Source organism: Rhinatrema bivittatum, chromosome 4 (genome assembly GCF_901001135.1).
Source record: "Rhinatrema bivittatum chromosome 4, aRhiBiv1.1, whole genome shotgun sequence".
Lineage (NCBI taxonomy): Eukaryota > Metazoa > Chordata > Amphibia > Gymnophiona > Rhinatrematidae > Rhinatrema > Rhinatrema bivittatum.
Window position 1 is genome coordinate 228,890,396 of NC_042618.1, and position 16,442 is coordinate 228,906,837.

Sequence of the window (16,442 nt, forward strand, 5' to 3'; positions counted from 1 at the left end):
AATAAAAAGCAAATTACTTTCAACTACAAAATTCCAGCTAGAAATATATATATATATATATATTTTATTTTTTTTTTAACAACAAAACAGTCTCAGTGGAGGCCCACCCATTGGTCAGGAGATCTGTTACATGCCTCATTGGAATGTCTGGAGAGTTCTGAACAAAATGTTCTAAATGTGTCTGGGAAAGGGCCCTCGTGACACTAAACTGACTGTCACTCAGTTTTGATTTTGTGCATTACCTGAGGAGGTATTTTGCCAGAACAGTTTTTACATTTTTTTTTGTGCTGTTGTAATTTCTTTCCTAATTTTTGTCATAATGTTCTTATTTTAGTCCCTAAGTGTTTACACAACCACAAAATTCACTATTAGTTTATATGTAGATAATTTCTCTGAGGACAAACAGGATGCTCAGGTCTCACAAATGAGTGACGACATCTGAAGGAGCCCAGGCCAAAATAGTGACTGCCAAGCTAGTAAAGCTTTCTAGAGTGCTCTACTGAGCATGGGTGGATTAGTCTGCGTGTCAGCATTTTGCGTATGGGCCCTTCAGTTTGCGTAGATGCAGAGCCAATGGTTGGAGAATATTTACACTGCTTACTTGGGCTTCTTGCACGTATGTATAGGAAAAAAAAAACCCTCGTGGTTTGAGGTGAGCCTCCCTCATTTTGGCTTACTTCTCTCATTAGATCATCTTGGTTAGGATTCTCTTTGACTTTTACAACTTCCTTTTTTCTTTCGTGGCTGCATAGCAGCATCTGTGCAGGTGCATCAACCAGCACTAAATGCCCCTTTTGTTTTTTTTTTAAATTGAGTCATTTGATTTTGGTGCAGCTAATTTTTCATCCGAAGTACCAGAAAGCAGCAAGTGGCTTTGAGAAATGCAGCTGGTGCAGCTACATAATGTTAACTGACCCTCACTATAGAGATGTGCTGTGTCTGACTATGAAAATCATATATCAAAATCCTATCTAGACAATTAAAATCTAACTATCTCAACCATACCTCATTCATGAATATTATATACGTGGAAGAAAAGGAAAGGATGAAGAAATAACATTTAAATAAGAATATATAGATGATTTAAATTGTATATTAATATAATAAATTATACAAGTGCAATACAATTGTTATATGGTGCAATATACATGTTTTTAACTGGATGAATGAGGTATGGTTGAGATAGTTAGATTTTAATTGTCTAGATAGGATTTTGATATATGGGTTTTGTTATAATATGTGAAAAATAATAAAAAAAAAATGGATTAGCAAAGTTTCTCTTCGTGTGTATAGCAATATAGTGTGGTAGAGAAATTGATAATTTAATCCTCTGTTTTTGTTACCGTTGTGTCTGACTATGAGGCATGATATCTCTGGTTGTAACACCTGTTGGAAGATTTCTTCTACGGTCTTTGTAACCATCAGAAGTGTATGGAGAAGCACTTTGGTTCAGATAAGTCTGAACCAAATACATTGGCAACATAGACCCCCAGTGGGCCCTGCAGCTACACTGGACACTGGTGGTCAAATCCTCTTCAAAGTCATGTACTGATAGAGGCCATGGAAACAGAGTATCCTCTAGTTCCTCCCATGTTGAAAGTGAAGGATTCATCTTCACTGGTATTGGCATGGGGGGGGGCGGTATTGATGCTGTGCATCAGATGAAAGCCAAGAAGCATCAATATTGGTCCCCATCAATGCATTGTGATACTGGCAGCAGCCATACATTCTCCCAAGCAGCCCTGTAGAGAGGACTACTCACCCTTGATGATTTCTGGGGGATTATGTTAGATTTGAGGGCCCAGATTACCACCACCGATATACCTAGAGCATCTCAGGAAGATGTTACCATCACCCCTGCTTCCCGTGCAGTCTTAACATCAGCAGTACTTGAGGAGTTGGAGAGAAGGATCAAGGGGGCTTTGGATTACCATTTTGCAAGTGTTGGTTCATCAGTATCGAAGCAGATGGAGGTGCATCCTATTCCAGAAATTCTGATGGCTTCTGTACTAGCTGCACCATTGTTAGTGCATCAGGGGAGGAAGCTTCATCAAGACCATCATATGACATTGGAGTCTAGACCCCAGCAGTCAAGGGGAACACTCATTGAGGTTTTGGCTGCTAGTCAGGTACAGACTTGTACAATTTTAATAGTATATGATACTGAGTTGGAGTCTGAGCACTCCTGGGGGTGATGTTATGGATCTGATGACTACTCTGAACATGAGGAGTCAAGGATGACTCCCCCAGAAAATCTATTCTTCAGCTTTGAGTGGAGGAGTAGTCTGATCCACACGGACTATCAGGTTGTGATGTAGTACATCAACAAGTAGGAAGGCATGGGAGTGTTCCTTCTCTGCCAGGAGGCTGTGCAAGTCTAGTCCTGGGCTCTATTGCAAGAGATATCTCTACGAGCAATGTACCTACCCGGGACACTGAACATGCTGGCAGACCGTCTCAGCTGCTCTTTTCAACTGCACAAGTGGTCACTGGACCCGAATATGGCAGCCCGGATCTTCCGCCTGTAGGGATCTCTGGATGTGGACCTGTTTGCCTCCCCGTTCAACTGCAAGGTGAGCAATTTTTGCTCCTTATTCAGAACGGACGGCCGTCTTCCTCCGACGCCTTCACCTTTCATTGACGCACAGGTCTCCTGTACATGTATCCCCCTCTTCCACTTCTCATGAAAACTCTCCTGAAGCTCCAGCAGGACCAGGGGATCATGATCCTAGTAGCGCCGCACTGGCCCAGGCAGGTCTGGTTTCCCCTTCTTCAGGACCTGTTGATCAGGGATCCCATCCTCCTGGGGACTACACCCGATCTGATAACATAGAATCAGGGCACTCTGTGCCATCTGACCTCCAGGTGTTAGCCTTGACAGCTTGGATGTTGAGTGCCTAGTCTTTCAACTCCTGGATCTCTCTGAAAATTTCGCCCATGTGCTGGTAGCTTCCAGGAAGCCTTCCACTAGGAAGTCTTACATGTTGAAGTGGAAGTGGTTCTTGGTGTGGTGTGCGGGGAATGAATTAGATATATTTACATGCCCACTTTCCAGATTCTTGGACTACTTGTGGCACCTTTCCGAGGCCGGGCTTAAAACCAGCTCGGTCAGAGTCCATCTGAGCACAATTAGTGCTTAACATCAGGGTGTTACAGGCACACCTATCTCAGTTCAGCTTATTGTAGGTTGCTTCATGCGGGGCCTGCTGCAGTTAATGCCACCTCTGCGGGCCCCCCCCCCCCCCCAATGGCTTCCAGGGATCTCAATGTTGGGCTTGCACGGCTCATGCATCCTCCTTTTGAGCCTATGTGCACCTATGAGCTGAAGGTCCTATTCCTGATGGCGGTTACTTCAGCTCGTAGGGTCAGCGAGCTTCAGGCCTTGGTGACATACCCACCTTACACAAAATTTTCATGATTATGTGGTCCTGCATACACGTCCCAAGTTCCAGCCTAAGGTTGTGACTGATTTTTCACCTTAACCTTTTCTCCTAGGACGAGCAGGATGGTGGTCCTCACATGTGGGTGACATCATCTGATAGAGCCTGGCACGGGAAAACATTTGGCACGGAAAATATTTGCCCAGCCTGCTGCTATTCGTGTATCCATGCGAGGTTCCCCTTCAGTTTCTTCTTTTCTGTGTTGCAGTAGCCTCGCGGCTGTGGCGCTCCAAATCCTCAAGTATTTTGCTGTCTTTTCAGGGGTTTTTTCTGTGTCTGGTCCCCTTTTGTGTTCGGTTCCTCCGTTCGGTAGGTACCCTTGGCTTTTGCCTTCGTTATTCGCAGTTGATTCCCGACTCCCACACCTGGGTGCCCATTGGTCATTGACCGCGCGCCAGCCTCTTTTTTTTTTTCGATGGCGTTAGGTTTTTCGACGGTGTCCCTAGTGCCCGCAGACCATGTCCATCACGGATCTGCATTAGGTGTGTATTCTCTGCCTGGGGGCTTCGCATGACATTTGAGGGTGACCGTTCTGTGTGACTGGATAAAATGGAGAAGCTCTTTGGCTCTCCAAAACACTCTACTTCGGCTTTGGAATCCTTCATGCCTAAGGAAACCGTCCCCATCTCTTCTCCTGGCGGTTCCGCTCTCCAGTACCCCTAAGGACCGGGGAGAGGGAGATCAATCCTCGGTGGACTCTCCCCTTACCATAACCTTGGGGGTCATCATCTTCCTTGCGCTGAAAATCTAGGAAGCATAGACACTGGTCACCGTCCCACCACGGGTCCGGTTCCGGAGCAGCATCAGCAGCTGCTGAGCTGCCATTGAAGTGGCACCGACCACCGGAGGCCCCATCCTCCTGTGCCCCTGGTAGCCCGAGGTGTTCCCCACCGGCAACAGTGCTGGGCGCTGTGCCGCCTCGTAATCCCTTCGAGGATATGCCGGTGATGCCTCGTCCCCTCCATCAGTCCATACTACCCAGGACTTCCAGGAAGTGTTGGACTGCAGGGTGCAATCGGTGGTACTCAAAGCGCTAAAGGGTCGCGCTGCCAGTGCCCGAGCCTCCGCCTTTGATGCTTGCACCCTTGCTGGAGCATCTGTATGTCCTTCTTGGCGCCCTGCCAATGCAACCAGTGCCCGAGGGGCCTCCGATGCCTCCTCGGCCACAGACACCCTCCACCGGAGTGATCCCGATTCCTGGGTCCTCCGAGGAGGATGAGGCCTCGGGGACCGGGCGCCCATGCCAGCAGTTGCCCGGACCTAATATGGAAATAGAATTTGTTCTGGAGAAGTTGGCTGCCTCTTTATTTAATTTTCCATGCATTTATGTATGACAGTGATACTATTTGTTTCAGCTGTGGCTGCCTGGTTCATTCTTATCTTCACTGAACAGCTTGCATTGTCTGTAAAATATATGATGAATGCTATGTATTTATGTAATTAATATGGATTCTCTTTCTGTTTTAGAGAGAGTGTTTATAGGTTACTGCCTCAGACTACCCCTGAGAATGTGAATAAAAACTTCAGCCAGTACAGCATTGATCCTACCACAAGATATCCTAACGTCAGCCTCCATTTACGGCCAAACCAGGTAAGTTAGCCTGAGAGCCCCCCCCCCCCCCCTTTTTTTTTTAACTTTATCTTCATTAAGTTTTAAATCATAACACGAGTAAAATGTCAAGCAGAGATACATAGAGATACATATTAAGAAAATAAAAAATAACAATGCAATGAATCTCAAGTCATCATTATTAAAGCGGGTCAAAAAAAGTAGTAAACAATGCTGCTATTTCCTAGCGTGTAGCAGATGGACTCAGGACCAATGGGTATAGTGTACTCCTGTTAGCAGTTGGAGACGGATCAGATTTCAATCTGATGTCAGCCCCTAGTACATATACCCCTGCAGGAAGTGCATCTCCTCAGTATTTTCTGTCTCCAAAGCAGTTAGGAGCTATCTGCACGCTCTCAGAGCGTTAGACCAAATATAAAAGAAAAAAAAAATTGAAACGCACCTGACCCAAAATAACTCAATTACTCTGAGATTTATCCATCAAAAAAGTTTCTAAGTGAGAGGATCAGAAGGGAGAAAATTATTTTTCTGAAAAATCACTTCACAGTTGCAAGGGAACTTCAGAAAAAATGAGTCGCCCAAATCCAAAACTTGCTGTTCAAAAGCAAAAATTGCTTCTATCTCATCTGAGATTCCCTGCAATTTTTTTTGGAAAAATCGACTTTTTGACCACAGAATAAGGCATTTTTATATTTAAAATACTGTGAAAACAAAATATCTTTTAGTATCAAGTACAAAAGAAACAATGAGAGTACTACAAGTGAAAATATTATCTTGAGAAGATTGAAGGAAATTAGACATATCAGATCTATCAAAGGGAGCCAATAATTCAGAGGAGCCCTCAACCAAGTTGGGAACCTTCTCAGAATTTGGCATGTAATAATTGGAAAACATAAAACTTTTGTTTGGAGAAAATTGCAGAGTCTCAACCACGTATCTCTTGAACGATTCCTGGCTAGAGAGAAACCTCGTCTTTGGAAAATTCAACAGGTGAAGATTCTTAGATCTTACCCGGTTTTCAAAAAGTTCTTGAGTGCAAAAACCAGACTCCTTAATTGCTTCAGTGGTGCTAGATTGCACTGATGTAATAGCGGCTGAATGGGATAGTATTTGAGACTGTAAAGTTTCAGTTCTCTGTTCTAAATCCCTAAATTTTGCGAAGCCCTGAAGAATATTGACACAACTGGGGAACAACTTGATGAAAAAGATTCCAAATGAGTGACAGCATTCAATATATCTCGTAATGAAATTTCTGGTCCCTCAGTCTTACTCTGTCTCCAGCAGGTGGCGGAGGTGCAAAACCCATGGTCTCTGCTGATTACCTGATGAGTCTTTCCTCATAGGGAGCTGTTCCATCCCCTTTATCATTTTGGTTGCCCTTCTTTGTACCTTCTCCATAGCAACTATATCTTTTTTGAGAAGCGGCAACCAGAACTGTACACAGTATTCAAGGTGCAGTCTCACCATGGAGCGATATAGAGGCATTATGACATTTTCCATTTTATTAATCATTCCCTTCCTAATAATTCCTAACATTCTGTTTGCTTTTTTGACTGCTGCAGCACACTGAGCCGACGATTTTAAAGTATTATCCACTATGATGCCTAGATCTTTTTCCTGGGTGGTAGCTCCTAATATGGAACCTAACATCGTGTAACTACAGCATTGGTTATTTTTCCCTATATGCAACACCTTGCACTTGTCCACATTAAATTTCATCTGCCATTTGGATGCCCAGTCTTCCAGACTTGCAAGGTCCTCCTGCAATTTATCAAAATCCGCTTGTGATTTAACTACTCTGAATAATTTTGTATCATCTGCAAATTTGATAACTTCACTCATCGTATTCCTTTCCAGATCATTTATATATATATTGAAAAGCACTGATCCAAGTACAGATCCCTGAGGCACTCCATTGTTTACCCTTTTCCACTGAGAAAATTGACCATTTAATCCTGCTCTCTGTTTCCTGTCTTTTAACCAGTTTGTAATCCACGAAAGGACATCGCCTCCTATCCCTTGACTTTTTAGTTTTCTTAGAAACCTCTCATGAGGGACTTTGTTAGATGCCTTCTGAAAATCCAAATACACTACATCTACTAGTTCACCTTTATCCACATGTTTATTAACCCCTTCAAAAAAATGAAGCAGATTTGTTAGGCAAGACTTCCCTTGGGTAAATCCATACTGACTGTGTTCCATTAAACCGTGTCTTTCTATATGCTCTAAGATTTTGATCTTGAGAATAGTTTCCACTATTTTTCCTGGCACTGAAGTCAGGCTCACTGGTCTATAGTTAACCGGATCGCCCCTTGAGCCCTTTTTAAGTATTGGGGTTACATTTGGCTACCCTCTAGTCTTCAGGTACAATGGATGATTTTAATGATAGGTTACAAATTTTAACTAATAGACCATGGAGTGTCAAAAACGTTTATTCTCTATTTTTACATAATTCTTCAGAATCCCATGATTGGAATATCATTTTTAGTCTGGAGAGAGATGGTGGAGAGTTTAAATTATTTTGTGAAAATGAATAAAAGCACACTTCACCAAATGGAACAGAGCTGGTGAGAGTCCCTTGGCTTGACATTAGCAGCACATTACTGACAGTCAACCAGAATAGTGTATCCCTTGGTTCTTGCAGTGTTGTTGGTGCACAAACATTAGTCCAGCAGAAACTGTTGCACTCTGTTCTTGGTTTTCTTTTCTTTTTTTTTACATGATCCTTTTGGGAAGGGGGCTTAATTATCAAAATCTCAGAGTGGGGAAGTCTTAAGAACTTAGCTTTTGGTGGGGTGTCCTGTTACTGTCCATGGAAAAGTTGGCTACTCTGCCTAGGGACCTGTGCCCCTGATCTTTGAAGTATCTAGCAATGCCCCTGACCTTCACCTCCCACTACTGTCTGGACAGCTTGTCCCAAAGGGACAGTAACTTTGGACAAACAGTTCTGTACAGCTTGTCAACTCTTCACTTGCTGGGGCCAGGTTGTCTTTAAGGGCTTCCACATTGCAGTCAGCTTGGGACTTCTCACGCATAATAGATAATTCATACCTGCTTGCCAACCGAGAAAGCAAGTTTGCTTATCTGTAAATGGGGTTCCTTGTAGACATCGAGATGGATTGGCCATTCTTAATACCTACCCGCCTTCCTGTAGACCCCAACTAGCTTGCTAAAGCTTAAGTTTTGGAAGAGACTGATGGGCTAACGAGGTAGTATGCATGCACGGAAACTCCTGCGTATGTTCAGTAAAGTCTTTACTGAGCTCTGAGAACTGGGTCCATGTCAGTGCCAAAGACTGAAATAGCCTATGTGTAATTGCTAACTCATCCTACTTTCTACAGAGAACCTGCTTTATTTTATCTATTTATAGGACTTCCCTTCCAAAAAAATGTTCAAGATGGTGAACAATAAAAAAAAAAAAAAAAAGCAAAAAAGCTTTAGTGTAGTGATATTTACTTCCAGTCTTTGAGGACTGCAAATGAGCCAGATTTTAGGATTTCTCTAATGTGAGAAGTTTGCATGCACACTGCCTTGAATGTATGGAAATATCTCGTGCATATTCCTTAAGAAAATTCTGTAAACCTGACCCATTTGCAGCCCTCTTGAACTAGAGGTAAATAGTATTGCCTTAGTGATTGAAATCTGTGTCGATTTTGTTAATTTCTAACATTATCAGTGTAGGAAAAATGTTTAGGAATTTACGTTACCAATGATGAAATGAGTTGCACCTTAGGTTCATCCATTAATTCAGTGGTTCCCAACCTTTTTTTGTGTCATGGCACACCTGGTATTGGGCTCACTTCATCATGGTACTCTTCACCTTCCCTATACCCCCCCCCCCCCCCCGGCATCATCATTCTCTTTTCATCTCTACCCCCCTCCACAATCTCTGGTATCATCACCTTCTCGTCACTCTCCCCACCCCTGCATCATCACCTTTTCTCTTACCTCTCCCCCTCATCACCATCTTTTCCCCTCTTCCCTTCACTCCCACTGCAGTCTTCATCTTCTCTCCAGCACTCTTGGCAACATCACCTTTTTCTTCCCTTCCCTCTCCCCCCCCCCCCCCACACCCCCCCCCCCACACCACCTCAAGTATCATCACCTTCTTCTCCTGTCCCTCTCCCCCTAGCATCACCTTCTCTTCCCTTTCATCTCCCTCTATCCCCCCGCATCATCACCTTCTCATAAGAACATAGGAAATTGCCATGCTGGGTCAGACCAAGGGTCCATCAAGCCCAGCATCCTGTTTTCAACAGAGGCCAAACCAGGCCACAAGAATCTGACAAGTACCAAAACACTAAGTCTATCCCATGCTACTGATGCCAGTAATAGCAGAGGCTATTCCCTAAGTCATCTTGATTGATAGCAGGTAATGGACTTCTCCTCCAAGAACTTATCCAAACCTTTTTTAAACCCAGCTACCCTAACTGCACTAACCACATCCTCTGGCAACAAATTCCAGAGCTTAATTGTGCGTTCTCTTTCCTTTTCTCTCCCCTTTACCCCCTACATCATCACCTTCTCTTTCCTTTTCTCTCCCCTCTGAACCCGTCGCCTGCATCATCACCTTCTCCCTCCCTGCTCTCTCTCCCTTCACTCTCCTGGCATCATCACCTTCCCCTCCCTGCTCTCTCCCTCCACTCTCCTGGCATCATCACCTTCCCCTCCCTGTTCTCTCCCTCCATTCTCCTGGCATCATCACCATCACCATCACCTTCCCCTTCCTACTCTCACTTTCCACCCCTCCCCCGATATAATCCATCAGCCTCTGTCACACCATCCATCCCATCCCTCCCCTTGCCAATTACCTTCCCTTTCCTACCCTTTCCCTTCCTTGGCATCAGTACTTTCTCTTTCCTTTCCTTCCCTCTCCCCCAACAGCCCTAGCTTCCTAGAAAATTCAGCTGCTTCTTCCAGCAGCACTTACCTGATGCTGCTTCGTTCTTCTGCCCGTTTCCCTCTGTAATCAGAAACTCACTAATTGCCCAGTCTTGCAATGATATGGCTTATAAAGTGATAATAAGTCTTTCACTGCTGGGAATGCATTAAGTGAACTGAAACCAGCAGGTTGCTGTGCAGCTAAGTTTCTTTCTCTCCCTTTTCTTTGATTGTGACGTTTGGCGGTTTGTGGGAAGCCCCCACAAGCCGCTATGCCTATCCCTGAAGCTGACCGACTCTGTCCTTGGCAGGAACGCTGCTCCCCGCCGTTAAAGCCATGCTGCATGGCGCCCAGGCCCCACTGTTCTCCTCCTCCAGTGGATGCTCCCTCTAGGCATGCACAACACTTCTGAAAGGAGCTTTGGCGGGTGTTTGGGTGCGGGCACCCTCTGATGACTTCTGCCGCCACTGATATTTAAACCAACCTAGGTCACCCTACCAGTGCCTCAGCAAAGGTTCTTCTACATCATTGTGTGTAGTATGTATTGCTGCTCCTGGTTCCTGCGTCCCTGTTCCTGCATCGTGCCTCGTTACTCTGCCTTCCCTCAGATTGACTTCTGGATCTGGCCCCTGCCTAGAGATTTACCAATCTTGTTTGCTGCCTGCCTCTGACCCTTGCCTGGACACTAACCATTCTTGCTTGCCTCTTGTACCTGACCGTAGCCTGGTCCTGGATCAATGCCTACGCCATTGCCACAGAGACTCTCGCCTAAGACCTGCTGGCTCCTGGAACCCAAGGGCTCAACTCAAGGGGAAAGGGATTGGTATATTTGAAGCTCCTATTCTGTTTAGCTCTGCCAACTGTCTGTTGAGGGCCTACCCCATAGGCTGATCCAAGCTCACCACAGCAACAAGAGTCCACAGATCTTACATTGATTTTGCAATATGTTTAGTGTTCATTCTGAAAATTATTAGTGGACAGATTTGAGAACAGAAGGTGAAAATGTAAAAAATGTTAGAGAAGCTTTTTCAAAACTTCTGCTTTCCCCTTTCAACTCCCCCCCCCCCCCCCTCCCCCATCCTCAACTTCTCACTCTTGGTCTGAGAATGAATATACTGTTAAACCAATAAGAGTGTCTAAAGAGATTTTGGTGAAACCACACAAAAATGGCAACTTCAACAAATGCACAAGTTATCAGTCATACATGGACCATCATAATAAGCACTTCCAGTTTTGCACTTCTTAGCTTTACATTTAATCATTGGTCCAGTACCATCACTATTCTTTTTTTTTTTTTTTTCTATTTTTATCTTTTGCAAATAAAAAAAGTCTTCAAAACGGTCTTCTTTACTTATCTTTGCATAAATCCCAAGTTCCAAAAGGTCCCGACGCAGGTATTTCGAAAGTCAGTTCTGCGTCAGGGGTATGGATATTCTTTTCAGTATGTAGACTAAAGAGAAAAATAAAATTTAAAATATATTACACAAGCTTATAGCTCAGCTATACATACCATTCCAGTGTGACAAAAGTGATTGGCGCCAGGTTCGATTCTGAAAAGCCATTTTGTTGAGTCTCCTGAATGTGTTTTGTCTTTGTGCTGGATTAGTTGTCATTAAATTTCTCCTTTCTTGTTTAGGTGCTCCATCTGTACAATACACGTGAATCAAAGGATCTTCAGGTAGAAATGCAGAATTTAGTGAATTCCAGGACACCAAAATTGGCACGAAACGGTAAGCACCAGGTTGCAACAAGTTGAAGTAAAAACAGTCATCATGATTGTGCAGAATGTCAGTGTTAGAGCATTTGATAGCTGTGGGAATTTCAGAAGCCTCTAAGCCATTTCCTGGGGGAATGTTAAGGCACCATATTGCATTGATATTTCAAAATATCAACTTTCCTATTACTTCTACTTTTGTTTTCCTTTACTCATTTCTAGGGATTTTTTTTTCCCAGAACAGGTTTATATCCTCTATTTTTAAAACTCTCCTTCCCTCTCTTTAGCTATTTGTGCTGTACTTACATTTTTCAGATATCGATATGATGCCTATATGGAGTTCTGATAAGGACCAGACGGTTCTATATTACTTAAGATGAAAAACTACTTGATGGAAAAATTTTCAAAAACTTTATACACTACTTTCTTGTCAGGAATTAAATTAAAGAATGAAAGAGCGATGTGGTTTTAATCGTGAAACAAATTATCAACACTTTTTTTTTTAATTCTACTTTAAATCTGTTGGCTTATAGGGCTATAGAAAGAAATTCTCAATTGCTTCTGATTTCATAGCATAAAGCCCCATTACTAGTAGTGGAGACCTCTGGCATACATGTAATTTGAATGCAGACAGGTTCTTCCAAGGAAGAAGAGAGGTGGTTAATTTTGTCTTATAAATACAACTTTTCCTGAGAGTTCCTTTTTCAGCCGTCTCTGCTAAATTCACACTTTTGATGCCTCAGGGCGATAAATGGCACAACATCTGTTTACACAGATTTATAGGTATGGGAGTGATAAAGTAGGGAGGATCATACAAGTTTCAAATCTTTAGAAGTTCACTATAGTAATTTGTTGCATTGTATTTATTTTTACTAGAAATTTACCTAATAAGTTTCAAGATGCTCTTTCACTAGTTGTTTTCTGGTCTTATCTAAAAATCCACCTTTTTTAACACACAATTTCCCAGTTTTAGTCCATTTTTATTATCTTGCCTTCATCCTTTTTATTGCCATTTTTGTCTTGCTTTTTGGAAAGCACCTTGCCTTGAGCAGGGTGCTGGAGAGCAAGATCTACATAGATTACTTATGCATTCAATGCCTTGTTACTTTTATGTAATCTGCCTTGGGCATACCATTAGGAAAAAACAGAATTTCAAATGCCTATAATACATCTGTTGCTATATTTAGCTCTCTCCTTTTTGTTAGTATATTCTCTTTGATTAATTTTTAAATCTGATCGACAAGATCCCAGATTTGGTTTATATGGTATTAAACAAATTATGCAAAAACCAAAACTTGCTTATGCGACACATCAACCAATACTATAGCACAAAACTAAACTGTTTTGACCCATTTTTCCTTGCTCGAGGTAGCCTCTATTTCAAAGATTATTTTCCTGTTTGGTATGTAGTATGTGTTTGGTATTGTATGTGTTCTTATGAAGGGCTTGAAAACCAGATCTGCATGTCTCAAATTGGATTTTACTACCACCGTATACCATAAGAACATAAGAAATTGCCATACTGGGTCAGACCAAAGATCTGTCAAGCCCAGCATCCTGTTTGCAACAGTTGCCAAACCAGACTACAAGTACCTGGCAAGTACTCAAACACTAAGTAGATCCCATGCCACTGATGCCAGTAATAGCAGAGGTTAATTCCCTATGTCATCTTGATTAATAACAGTTAATGGACATCTCCTCCAAGAACTTATCCAAACCTTTTTTTTAACCCAGCTACACTAACTGCACTAACCACATCCTCTGGCAACAAATTCCAGAGCTTAATTGTGCGGAGTGAAATAATTTTCTCCAGTTAGTTTTAAATGTTCTACTTGCTAACTTCATGGAGTGCCCCCTAGTCCTTCTATTATCCGAAAGAGTAAATAATCAATTCACATCTACCTGTTCTAGACCTCTCATGATTTTAAAGACCTCTATCATATCCCCCCTCAGCTGTCTCTTCTCCAAGCTGAACAGCCCTACCTCTTTAGCCTTTCCTCATTTGGAACCTGTTCCATAGAAACATAGAAATGACGGCAGAAGAAGACCAAACGGCCCATCTAGTCTGCCCAGCAAGCTATGCACTTTATCCATTTTTTTCCCTTTTTCTCTCTCCCACCTGTTACTATTGGCTTCCAGTACCCTCCAGCCCTAATTCCCCTCCACCCCACCACCAATTAGAGAGCAGTGCCGTATCTGCATCCAAGTGACATCCAGCTCAATTAGGGGTAGCAACCGCTGTAACAAGCAGGCCACACCCTTGCCCCATACTCTTACCCACCCCTGTTTTTATTTTGTTTGTTTTTTTATTTTTATTTTTTTTGGAGATAGCAGCACTCCATCCTTCCGCTCCGTGAAGGTGGAACACTAACTACTGGCCACTGGCATCCCGCTCCGTGAATGCCTCTGTGGCTACTGCCGCTCCGTGCAGTGTTTGAATGCCAGTGTTTGAATGTTCCATCTCTTTATCATATTATTCGCCCATCTCTGTACCACCTTCAGTGTAATAGATGGACTAAGGACTAATGGTTATAGTGTACTCCTGCTAGCAGTTGGAGATGGATCAGATTTCAATCTGACGTCAGCCCCTAGTACATATACACCTGCAGGAAGTGCAGCTCTTCACTATTTCCGTCTCCATAGCAGTTAGGGACTATCTGCACACTCTCATAGCGTTCGAACAAATTCAAAGAAGAAAATCCAAATTTTAAAGAACAAACCTACCTGAAGACGAGTCCCGCTCTCCTGCGGTGATACCCTAGGTTCCCTCCCCTAGTTGAGATTCCCGAGGTGATTTCCGTGGTCCCTCGGAGGTAAGCCTCGGTCCGGCGGCCGAATCACGGCGAGGACCTAGCCCCCGACCCTCGGGCGCGGCTGAGAGGCAGTGGGTCCATCCTCGAGCGCGGCGGTGAAGGTATTTGCCCTCTCCCCCCGCAGCCGGAGAACGCCCGGGACGCAACCGGGAAGCGCCGAAGACAAGGTAAGGTAGAAATCTTCTGCTTGAACCGGTCTCCGAGGATCGAGGAGGAGCACAGGTCACCGACCGGGACCAGTGCCACCGGGTTGATCCACCCTAACAGGGCCAGGCCTCGGTTATTTCCAAGGGTCTACCCACGTGGCGACCCTCTGAGGGGGGTCGCCATATTGCCCGCGTGCTCGCCGTCACCATTTTGGCCCCATTCGCCACACCATTCGCCGTTTGGCCCGAGCGCACAACTCCGATCTAAGCGCACAAAGCACGTGTGCGCATAGCCTTACACGCACATCAGGTCTTGCACGCATAAGTTTCGCTCGCAGAGCCGCACGCATAGCTACGCACACAACTACACGCCTACCTTAAGCGCACCAGTACGCATAAGTAGTTTATGCGCCGACAGCCATGGCACCTCCAGAAACAGAGATAAAAGCTCAAGGCCTCTGCCCAGCATGCCACATCAGAGCTGCACAAAGCGAGGAGGCTGATGCCCTGTGCACCCATTGCGAGGAGGCCCTGGGAGATCCAGTTCAGGGCCAGTCCCACCCAGGTCCGAGTTCTAGCTCCTCAGGGGGTACCCCGGACCTAGCCAGGGGGACCTCCCCACAGACTGGGAACCCCAAGGATCCAGGGCCCCTCAGCTTCGACCCAGCTTCGATCTCATGGGTGGAGTTCTTCAAGGGGTTTCACACCTTTGCTGTCCAGCCACATGCTCCACCGGAGGACCCTCATGCCCAGGCCCTTCAAGACCTAGGCAAGGGCTTCCACTACCCAGAAGCCCCACCTATGGGAACTCTGACATCTCTGAAGAGGGGGAGCTCCCCCCGGGGATAGAGCCTCACCGAACCATGAGACGCTTCTTCACAAAGGACGAGCTCCCGGACCTGGTCAACCAATGCCTGACGGAGCTCGCTATCCCGGGCCCAGGGACTTCAGGGGAACATAAACTGAACCCCTGCTGGAGGGTCTCCGACAAGACTTCCCGACATTTCCCTCTGTTACAAGCAGCTCAGCTGATTGAATGTGGACTCTGGAGCACTCCATTCCAGGTCAAAGGGGGACTAGCCTTGGCAGCCCTGTACCCCCTGGACCCAGCAACCAAAGATCTTCTCGCATGCCCAAGAGTGGATGCCATGATCTGCGTGGTCTCTAAACGCACCACTATCCCAGTAGAGGGAGGAGCTGCGCTCAAGGATACACATGACTGGCGTCTGGAGTCCATCCTCAAACAGTCATTTGACGTAGCCACTATGTCTCTACAAATTGCAGCCTCCTGCACCGTGGTGACATGTGCCTGTTTATCACAAACCAGGAATAACACCCCTGGAGAATACATGGAACCAGCAGTATCATTCCTTGCGGACGCTGCTTCCGACCTAGTGCGCACAGCGGCCAGAGGAGTGTCATCGGTGGTGGCGGCCAGAAGGCAACTCTGGCTCAGAAGCTGATTGGCCGACGCATCTTCCAAAACGCACCTCACAAGGATGCCCTTCAAAGGATCCCTCCTGTTCGGCAGCGGACTAGAGAAACTGGCCGACAAATGGGGCGAATCCCCCATTGCTGCGCCTGCCGGAGGATAAGACGAGAAACCAGTGACCCTTCCCCAGGTCCTCTAGGGGCAGAGGTTCACAGCGCTTCAATCCTTACAGGAGCAACTATCAAACCCCCCGCCCTTCGGGCAGGAACCAGTCCTTTCGGACCAGGCACAACAAGAGGGGAACCAGCTCGGGTGCAGGCCCCAGACGCACCCCACAATGAGATTCAGCCAACCCATCCAAGGGAAGAACCCATAGAGGGCAGACTAGCCCTATTCTACCGCAGATGGGTCGAGATAACATCGGACAAGTGGGTCCTAGCCATCA

At 45.1% G+C, this 16,442-nt stretch overlaps 1 protein-coding gene across 20 annotated transcripts in view; it reads left to right on the forward strand.

Moving 5' to 3' along the window:
* Nucleotides 1-16,442, forward strand: part of MICAL3 (microtubule associated monooxygenase, calponin and LIM domain containing 3) — a 756,715-nt gene that overhangs the window by 271,313 nt on the left and 468,960 nt on the right. For all 20 annotated transcript variants that reach the window (XM_029599822.1, XM_029599821.1, XM_029599828.1 and 17 more), the window contains 2 exons: nucleotides 4,908-5,031; nucleotides 11,529-11,622. In XM_029599822.1, the coding sequence (XP_029455682.1) occupies nucleotides 4,908-5,031; nucleotides 11,529-11,622 (218 nt within the window). The remainder of the gene's footprint in view (nucleotides 1-4,907; nucleotides 5,032-11,528; nucleotides 11,623-16,442) is intronic.